At 59.8% G+C, this 9,264-nt stretch overlaps 1 protein-coding gene across 6 annotated transcripts; it reads left to right on the top strand.

Annotated features, from left to right (window-relative positions):
* The first annotated feature begins 77 nt into the window (after nt 1–77).
* MBD6 (methyl-CpG binding domain protein 6) lies at nt 78–9,197 on the top strand. Of its 6 annotated transcripts, XR_011483324.1 has the most exons (15): nt 1,888–2,162; nt 3,187–3,250; nt 3,426–3,562; nt 3,851–3,953; nt 4,061–4,223; nt 4,423–5,475; nt 5,651–6,312; nt 6,593–6,746; nt 6,960–7,129; nt 7,251–7,664; nt 7,763–7,815; nt 8,018–8,081; nt 8,227–8,391; nt 8,659–8,722; nt 8,983–9,197. XR_011483324.1 is itself a non-coding variant. In XM_070454708.1 (14 exons), exons 4-14 carry the CDS (start codon nt 3,450–3,452, stop codon nt 8,299–8,301), a joined length of 3,024 nt encoding a protein of 1,007 aa, XP_070310809.1. In that variant the 5' UTR covers nt 2,611–2,699; nt 3,018–3,077; nt 3,187–3,250; nt 3,426–3,449; the 3' UTR covers nt 8,302–9,197. The 6 variants fall into 6 exon arrangements, 3 of the variants coding, with proteins under 3 accessions (XP_020734086.1, XP_070310808.1, XP_070310809.1); XR_011483322.1 differs by having other exon boundaries at nt 8,659–9,197; XR_011483323.1 differs by having other exon boundaries at nt 8,227–8,722.
* The last annotated feature ends 67 nt before the right edge of the window (nt 9,198–9,264 follow it).

Raw genomic sequence — 9,264 nt, 5'->3', positions numbered from 1 at the left:
CTACCAATCAGGAAGCGGCACGCCGGCGTTGGCCCCGCCTCATCCCTCACATCCGCCACTCAGGAGCCCCACGGCACTGCCCCCGTCGCTCCCTCCCGCTTGGGGGTCGACTTAGTGTTGGACCCGGAAGTGGCTTTGGGTCACGAGGCTTCGCGGAGGAGGTGAGTGAGTCATGCGCGCGCGCGGAGGGGAGAGCTGGAGGGGGAGGGGAGGAAAGGGGGGCGGGGATGATGCAATGTTTGGCAACCGGTATCTGCGCGCGCACGCGCAGGGGACTACTAGGGTGGTGGGAAGTGCAGGGGGGGTGGGGGAGAGGAGAGAGGGCGGGGCGCCAGCTCCCGGTACCCAACGGCCCCAACGGCTTCAACTGTGGTCGCCCCTAGGCTGCGGATTGAAGGCTCACTGCAGCTTGTCTCCCTCCAGAGCTGTTGTTCCGTCCATCTGACTTTAGCCTCCGTTTTATCTCCACCAAAAGAAACTCCCATTTTCCTTGCCCCTGATCCCCTCCCTGCTAACGGACACCAGGTCTTTTAAACCTCCCACCTTTGAAAATTTGCGTTCATCCACCAGGATTGTTTGCATTGAGTCTTCTTAAAGGGGTCTTCTCTCAAAAGAAGCCAAGGAGCTTGACGCCCCTTGGTAGTCATTTTCAGCTCTTCTCTGAAGAGCACCCTTAAACTTTTATCTTTGTAAAGTTTCTGATGAGCCCTCGGCATGCCAGAATTCCTGTTGTTTGCCGGGTGGCCCCGATCCCACTGTTTCGTCTAATCATCTCCCCCCAGTGGTGCTCTGGTGCCCTTCGGCGAAGACCAGGCCCGCCCTTTTCAGTGAATCGGACCTGCAGGTCCTGTGACTCCCTGCTAAGAAGAGCTGGGCTTCAGGCGTCCTGCCTTAGGTGTTTGGGCTCCAGTAGAGCCTTGTTGCCTGGAACATTGCGTGCACGTGAGCGCAAGAATGCCTGGGACTGGGTTGTCAGGAGCCCAGATTCCAGCCTCAGCGGTCCCTCACTTGCCCAGGGATCCTAGGCCAGTTACTTAGTCTCGCCGCGCTTCACCGTCCTTGTTCGTAAATAAAAGATCGCGTGCTGGAAGTAAAAATGAGATTATTACGAACTTGGAAGCAGCTTGAACACAAGTGAAAAGCACGGTGGAAAATGCAAACTATATTTCAAGTGCCATTAGGTAGAAAACGAAGGCCATGTGGTGGCCTGTTACACATCCTGTCATATCCTCATGGGGGCAGCCAGAGTTTGTCCTAAGAAACTGTCACAAGGCCAGTTGTGGCTGGATGGCAAGTACAGGCGGTGGCGTGACCGGTGACAGGTCCTTGGCCAGGCCTGCACCACTGCTCCAGAGCTCCCATTTCTCCTTCTGTAAATGGGGGTGGGGGTGGCTTGGACCAGATGGTCTCTCCTGGCCCAAAGACATGACCAGGTTGTCAGTGACAGGCAGAGGTCATGTGACTTGACAGGCCGGGGTCGTGTTTTGACATGTTGACCTGGGGAGGCGGGTCAAGTCCCAGCACACTACCCGGGAAGCCTTTGGGGCGGGGCAGGGCAAGTCGCGACTTTCATCTTTTGGGGCCGGCTCCTCCTGGACCTGGCATTCCTGGCTCCCCCAACAGATTGTGGCTTTGGAAGGGGCCCCTCCCCGGGGAGGGCTGGGATTGGCCACCAGTGGCCTGGGAAGAGGCTCGGATCCTTCCGCGGAGGGCGGGGGGTGGCCCCCGCGTGGGGTGTTTGTTCTCTTGGGGATTAATGGGGGGTTGTGGGGGAGGGGTAGGCGCGCTCCCGCATGCGCACTGCGGCCCCTCCTGTTGGCTCGTCGTTGTCCGCTGGGCGGGGGCCCGGCCCCGCCCCTCTCCCGTCCGGGCAGCGGCGGCGGCTGCGGCGGTGGCGGCGGCGGCGGCGGCAGCGACGGCGGCGGCGGCAGCAGCCTGCGCGGTGCCTTCTGGGAACGGAATCCCCAGGGCTGCCCCTGGCCCCCATGGCGCATGCGCGGGAGGCCGCTCGGTGATCCGCGGCAGCGGCGGCGGCGCTTCCTGCTAGGACCGGCCGGGGCTGTACCGGAGGCTCGGGCTCCACCGACCCTCCTCCCACTCCCTCCCACTCACCCTCTGGGCCGCGACTGCGCAGGGCGGGGCCGGCCGAACCATGGGCCGCGGTGAGTGCAGGGCCCGGCCCCCCCACCTCGCCCCTCCCCCTCCCCTCCTGTCCCTACCCTCTGCCCCCTCCGCGTCCTCTCGGCCCCTCTCCCTGGCCCCATCCCCGCTCCCCCGCCCTCACCTGCTCCCACCGTCTCTCTCTCCCACTGCCTGACTTTTGCCTTCTTCACCTCCCTCCCCTAGTGCTTCGCCCACCCTCCGCCCGCCCTCTCCCCAAGTTCCTTCCTACTTCGTGCGCCTTCCCCTCCTCCCCAGGCTGAGGGAAGCAGGCTGGGTGACAGGGCGCCTTGTTACGAGAGGGAAAGTTTAGAAGCCGCCAGTGTGGGGTGGGAGCGATGGTGGGGTTGGAGAGAATACTTGCAGGTTTGTGGGGCGTCCCCATACATATCAGAGGAGAATCCCTCTTGGAGCTAAACTGAAGCCAGTGGGACAGGAGGTGCTGATTCTTCTTGCCTTAGGCTTGGGGGAAAATCCGGAGCTTCTGAGAATAGTGGGAGGACAGAACTGTGATTCCAACGTTTCTTAAGAAGACCCAGGTGAACTAGATCAGTGACTGTCTAGTGCAGCCAGGCCGTGGGGGAGTCACGCTGGTGCCACCCCAGCGAGCAGTTGGGCAGTTGCCTGGTGATCTGCGGGGCAGTCCATACTTTCTATATGATCTTCCTGAGGGCGAGGGAACAGCAGCCGCCAGCCTCTCTGGGAAACTTCCTAGAGATTATGGGAATTAACCCGCACTCCTGGCTGAAGGTTTCTGTCCTTGGTGGGATGAGGGGGACTTGCCCTTTATATGTCTAGGGATTGGGCTGTGGTTCCCCAGTCCCTCAGAGTTGTGGCTTTGACCCTCTGGTCCCTAGGGACTGAACGTGGACAGGATGGTTGTGGACTCAGCCACCAGATCCCCGGGATCTTTCAGGGTACTTACCTCCTGTTATTAAGGATCTTTCCCTTGACAGTATCCTGGTCTGTGGTGCTTTAGTGGGTTGGGCAGATTCGTGACTGTCCTTTCTCTCTCCTGTGTTGCAGGTGTGGGCTAAGCCGGCGGCCCCGGCTTTAGACTGGACCCCACAATGTTTGCAGACATGTTCAGGTAGCCGTGGTGGGCTGGCAGAAGGTTCCCCCTCATTCTCTCTCCCAGCTCTCTGAGGGTTTTCCTTTGCTCCCGAGTTCCCTGGAGTCTCCCCACAACCTTTGCCTTGCGGGAGTCCCCCCTCAGGTACCCAGCCCAGTGTAATCCTGCTAACGCTGTGTGAATGTGTTACCAGGCGCGTGGGAGCTGATTACACACAATGAATGGGGGCAATGAGACCAGCGGAGCAGACAGTGCTGGGGGCCCTGTGGCCACGTCTGTCCCCGTCGGCTGGCAGCGCTGTGTTCGAGAGGGCGCTGTGCTCTATATCAGGTGCGGCTCCCCAGAGTTGCCCGGCTTCTGTCCCCAGGCCCTTCCGCTGCCTGAGTCTCCTCTCTTCCATTCCCTCCTCTCAGAGCCCAGACCGCTGTGCCCTGTTGCTGTCTGCTCCCCTTCCTTCCTCAGCCTTTCTGCCCCCTGTGCCTCCGGTCCTGTGCACTTGTTCTGCCGTCCCGTCTCCTCCTCACTCTGCCTTTCCTGGGAGGTCTCTGAACTGTTCTTTCAGAGTGCCTTCCAGTTCAGTGCTACCTAACCTCACACCCTGACCCTGTCCTCTCCCAGTCCGAGTGGCACAGAGCTGTCTTCCTTGGAGCAAACCCGGAGCTACCTCCTCAGCGATGGGACCTGCAAGTGCGGTCTGGAGTGTCCACTCAACGTCCCCAAGGTCAGAGTGGTGAGGGTGCGGCTGTCAGACTCAGTGCCGGCAGACCGAGGTCGCTCTGCTCAGATTCTGCTCCCTCAGGGTCCTTGTCTGTGCCTTCCACCTTACAGGTTTTCAACTTTGACCCTTTGGCCCCGGTGACCCCGGGCGGGGCTGGGGTGGGGCCAGCATCAGAGGAGGACATGACCAAGCTGTGCAACCACCGGCGGAAAGCTGTTGCCATGGCGACTCTATACCGCAGCATGGAGACCACCTGCTCACACTCTTCTCCGGGTGCGTGTTCTGCACTTTCTGCACTTTTCCATACTGGGGGAGACGGCTGGTGGGAGGGGCTCTGCAGAGGGGTGGGGTGGGGAGCTGCTTGGTGAGGGGGCGCCCAGGAAAGCTGGGAGTTCCTGGGGGGAGGCATGGAAGAGACGCAGTCCTTGGAAGGCGAGCCACAGGTTGATCTTTCGTTTCTCATTTATTGCAGGAGAGGGAGCGAGCCCCCAAATGTTCCACACTGTGTCCCCAGGGCCTCCCTCTGCCCGCCCTCCTTGCCGAGTCCCTCCTACAACTCCACTCAATGGGGGTCCTGGCCCCCTCCCCCCAGAACCAGCCTCAGTTCCGCAGGCTTTCCCCCCTCTCGCAGGCCCTGGGGGGCTCTTCCCACAGCCAAGGCTTCCTGACCCCGTCCCCTCTGGAGGCAGCGGCAGCCCTTGTTTCCTCCCGCGGGGCAATGCCCCCTCCCCAGCTGCACCTCCTCCACCTGCTATTAGCCTCAACGCCCCCTCATACAGCTGGGGAGCTGCTCTCCGATCCAGCCTGGTGCCCCCTGACCTGGGCTCTCCTCCAGCCCCCCATGCCTCCTCCTCACCACCTTCGGACCCTCCTCTCTTCCATTGTAGTGATGCCTTAACACCCCCTCCCCTGCCCCCAAGCAATAATCTCCCTGGTCCCCCTGGCCCCTCTGGTCCTGCCACTCAGCCACCAGTGTCTTCAGCCACTATGCACCTGCCCCTGGTCCTGGGGCCCCTAGGAGGGGCCCCCACGGTGGAGGGGCCTGGGGCACCCCCCTTTCTTGCTAGCAGCCTACTCTCTGCAGCGGCCAAGGCACAGCACCCCCAGCTCCCCCCTCCCAGCACTTTACAGGGCCGAAGGCCCCGTGCCCAGGCACCCTCAGCTTCCCACTCCTCACTGCCCCGTCCCTCTCAGCGTCGTCCCCGCCGACCCCCGACTGTGTTGCGATTGCTAGAAGGGGGGGGCCCTCAAGCCCCTAGGCGGAGCCGTCCTCGGGCCCCTGCTCCCACCCCCCAGTCTTTTCCTCTCCCGGAGCCACCCCAACCGATTCTCCCTTCTGTGCTGTCCCTGCTGGGGCTCCCCACCCCTGGCCCTTCCCACTCTGATGGAAGCTTTAACCTTCTGGGGTCAGATGCACACCTTCCTCCTCCCCCCACCCTCTCCTCAGGGAGCTCTCCCCAGCCCACGCACCCCATCCCGCCCGCCCTCCCCGGGACCACCAGTGGCAGCCTCAGCAGTGTGCCAGGTACGTGAGTGCACCAGAGCCCTCCCAGCCTTCGGGTTCAGAGACCGCCGAGACACCGCAGGGAGAACTTGAGAGCTCTGTAGCGGTTTTCTGGGTTGGGGGGCAGGGAGTTTGGATTCTCTAGACACTGGGAGAAAGGGTCTCTCTAGAGCTGAACCTCTCTTTTTCTTTGCAGGTGCCCCTGCCCCACCAGCTGCCTCCAAAGCCCCCCTAGTCCCCAGCCCTGTGCTTCAAAGCCCATCTGAAGCGCTTGGGGTGGGGGCCGGCCCAGCCGGCCCTCTGCCTCCCCTGGCTGGTGGGGAGGCTTTCCCTTTCCCCAGTCCCGAGCAGGGCCTGGCGCTGAGTGGAGCCGGCTTCCCCGGGATGCTAGGGACCTTGCCCCTTCCTCTGAGTCTGGGACAGCCTCCACCTTCTCCATTGCTTAGCCACAGTTTATTTGGCGTGCTGGCTGGGGGAGGGGGACAACCTCCCCCTGAGCCCCTGCTTCCCCCACCAGGGGGACCTGGCCCTCCCCTAGCCCCAGGTGAGCCCGAAGGGCCTTCACTTTTGGTGGCTTCCCTGCTTCCACCACCCCCCTCAGACCTTCTTCCACCCCCTTCTGCACCTCCTAGCAACCTCCTTGCCTCTTTCCTGCCCTTGTTGGCCCTGGGCCCCACAGCTGGGGATGGCGAGGGACCTGCAGAGGGAGCCGGGGGTCCGAGTGGGGAGACCTTTTCAGGCTTGGGAGACCTGCCCCCCCTGCTGTTCCCCCCACTTTCAGCTCCCCCCACCCTCATAGCTTTAAATTCTGCGCTGCTGGCTGCCAGCCTGGATCCCCCCTCGGGGACGCCCCCCCAGGTGAGGATAGAGGGTGAGTGGGTGGGACAGAACAAGAGGTTGAATCAGAGATGGGAGCTGGGACTCAAAGGCTTTCAGTTTGATGTCTGAGCTCTTCCTTAGGGCCTTTGAGGAGGGCTTAGTTCTGAGCTGGGGGTAGGATAGACGGTAAGAACTGGGTCTGCATTTAATAAGCATGGCCTGCTTCAGTGGGGCTTCGGTGAGACTGTATATGTGAAAGTACTATAAACTTACTGAATACTTTACACATGTAGACGTTACAGCCGTTTTCTCTCCTCAGCCCTGTGTCCTGAGCGCCCCCCAACCTGGACCACCTACCTCCAGTGTCACCACGGCAACTACTGACCCGGGGGCCTCCTCTCTGGGCAAGGCCCCCTCCAACTCAGGGAGACCCCCTCAGCTCCTCAGTCCTCTGCTGAGTGCCAGCCTGCTGGGTGAGTCTGAGGGAAGACTCTGGCGTGGGAGAGAAGGAAGGACGCAGAAAAACTGGGAGAAGAGACTAGATGAATTAGGGAAGAAAGTCTGTGACCACTTGAGTCAAGCCTAAAAGAATAGGGTCTAAACAAAAAAAAATAATAAAAGAATAGGGTCTGCTCAGCCTAATTGGTTTGCCCAGGGAGACCCTTGATTTTACATTTCCTTAACAGGTGACCTGTCCTCGCTGACCAGCAGCCCTGGAACCCTCCCCAGCCTGTTGCAGCCTCCTGGCCCTCTTCTCTCTGGCCAGTTGGGGCTGCAGCTCCTCCCTGGGGGGGGAGCTCCTCCACCCCTCTCAGAGGCTTCTAGTCCCCTAGCCTGCCTGCTACAGAGTCTCCAGGTGAGGGGATGGGTGTGTGTGTGAGGGAGAGAATTTTTTTCCCAAACTGGAAATACAGACATTTCAAGTTAAAGTAGCTGGAACTGCTTTTGAAACTGACAGAAATGTGTTTTGTCTGCAGATCCCTCCAGAGCAGCCAGAAGCCCCCTGTCTGCCCCCTGAGAGCCCCACCTCAGCCCTTGAACCGGAGCCTGCCCGGCCTCCCCTCAGTGCCTTAGCCCCACCCCACAGTTCTCCCGATCCCCCAGTCCCTGAGCTGCTCACTGGGAGGGGGTCAGGGAAACGGGGCCGGAGGGGAGGAGGGGGACTTAGGGGCATTAATGGTGAGGCCAGGCCAGGCCGGGGTCGAAAGCCTGGCAGTCGGCGGGAGCCTGGCCGACTGGCCCTCAAGTGGGGGGCACGTGGTGGCTTCAATGGACAAATGGAACGGTCCCCAAGAAGGACCCACCACTGGCAGCATAATGGGGAGCTGGCTGAAGGGGGTGCTGAGCCCAAGGATCCATCCCCTCCTGGGCCCCATTCTGAGGACCTTAAGGTGAGTGTAGATTAAGCAATGGTTGTCTGGGCACAAAGGCCCTGAGGAAAGGTTGAGGCCAAGGTGCCTTTTCCTACACACAGTCCATCTTTTCTCAGGTATCCCCAGGGGTAGTCAGAAAGTCTCGTCGTGGCCGCAGGAGAAAATACAAGTGAGTATACTGGCTTTTTCCGGCTTCTTGTTGGGTTTATAGCAATAGTTAAAAGTGATTTGGCTTTCGAAAAGTACTTACTTGAATATGAATAAGGATATCATGCCTATACTATCCACATGTAGAAAGTTTCCCACCCAAACTCTGAAATTCCCCTGGCGCTCAGGGAGGTGTTCCTGATCCACCTGTCCCCTTATTGCAGCCCAACCCGGAACAGCAACAGCTCCCGCCAGGACATTACCTTGGACCCCAGCCCCACACCCCGCGTAAGTGTGTGTCACTGCGTCGGTGGGTGGGAGTGCACGTAAAGGATGAGGCAGGAGAAGGAGGTTAGCGGGAGTGGGGAGAAAATAAAGGACTTCCTGATACCCAGCTGTTTGATCACTTCTTTCGACTTCCCCTCTTGTGTAGGCGGCTGTCCCTCTGCCTCCCCGGGCCCGCCCTGGCCGTCCTGCCAAAAACAAGAGGAGGAAACTGGCCCCATAGCAGCCATACCTGGAGCTGGAGCTGACCCTGGCTGGGGAGAGCTGAGTGCTGAGCCTCGGGAGCCCCGCCAGCCACCTGCACCTGTGGACAGTGGGTGGGGGCAGTCCTCCCCACTCAGAGCACAAATGCAACCCCTCCCCCCACAGTCCCATCCTGAGCCATTGCAGGGGGTAGGGAAGCTCACCCCCTCCCCCCCAAAGCCATGTCACTGAAAAGGCCTGGGGGGGTGGTGTATGGCCCTCTCCCCACCAGGCTAAGGGGAAAACCCCCTCCCCCAGGTCTTTTATTTGTTTAAGTTATTTTTGCACAAATGACTCTTTTATATTTAATTCGACTTCATTGCCTCCCTTCTTGAAGCCAGCAGGCTCAGTTTACAAACCTGTGAGCTACTGTTGGCTGCTGCCCTCCTTCCCAATGAAAGGTACAAAGCAATAAGCATCATGCGTCCTCCCCTCACCCCTGCCAACACCCCTCTGCCTCTGGCTCAGGTTGCTCAAAGCACAGATCCCCCTCTTACCCCTGTCCCCAGGTTTGAAACACATAGCCTCATTTCAAGGTGTAGCCAGCTTCCCTCCACTTTCCTCTGGGGTATGAAGAGGGGGTAAGGGGGCAGAGAGAGCCCTCTGGGTCTCTCCTCCCACACACACTACACTGCCCCTTCTCCCCCATCAAAACGCTCAGAGACGTTGTGACGATGCGACTGAGGATTATGCAACATGGTCCAACCGGAGCGGCCAGCATGACCAGCTGTCCAGGGGCTGCCTCCTGCCTTTTCTTTTGTAAAGACAAGACCCTTGGGAGTTTTAATTCTGTTTTGTACTTGCCCTGTGGGGCCTCCACTGCTTTTCTATGGGAGACACTCTTAATTTAACAGATGAGAATATTTTGAAACTCTGGCTCTGACTCTGTCCTCATTTTTTCCTTGGTTCTTTTGTAAGAACAGATTATAATTTAAATCCTCCT

This window comes from Odocoileus virginianus, chromosome 24 (genome assembly GCF_023699985.2).
Source record: "Odocoileus virginianus isolate 20LAN1187 ecotype Illinois chromosome 24, Ovbor_1.2, whole genome shotgun sequence".
Classification (NCBI taxonomy): Eukaryota; Metazoa; Chordata; class Mammalia; order Artiodactyla; family Cervidae; genus Odocoileus; species Odocoileus virginianus.
This window is presented reverse-complemented; position numbering and strand designations above follow the sequence as displayed.

Bases quoted from the DNA above. Each gene is read 5' to 3' on its own strand.
- MBD6 (XM_020878427.2), top strand. From the start codon at position 3,450: ATGAATGGGGGCAATGAGACCAGCGGAGCAGACAGTGCTGGGGGCCCT. The intron at 3,954-4,060 runs GTCAGAGTGGTG...TCCACCTTACAG, and splicing joins GTCCACTCAACGTCCCCAAG to GTTTTCAACTTTGACCCTTT. The intron at 6,747-6,959 runs GTGAGTCTGAGG...TTTCCTTAACAG, and splicing joins GCTGAGTGCCAGCCTGCTGG to GTGACCTGTCCTCGCTGACC.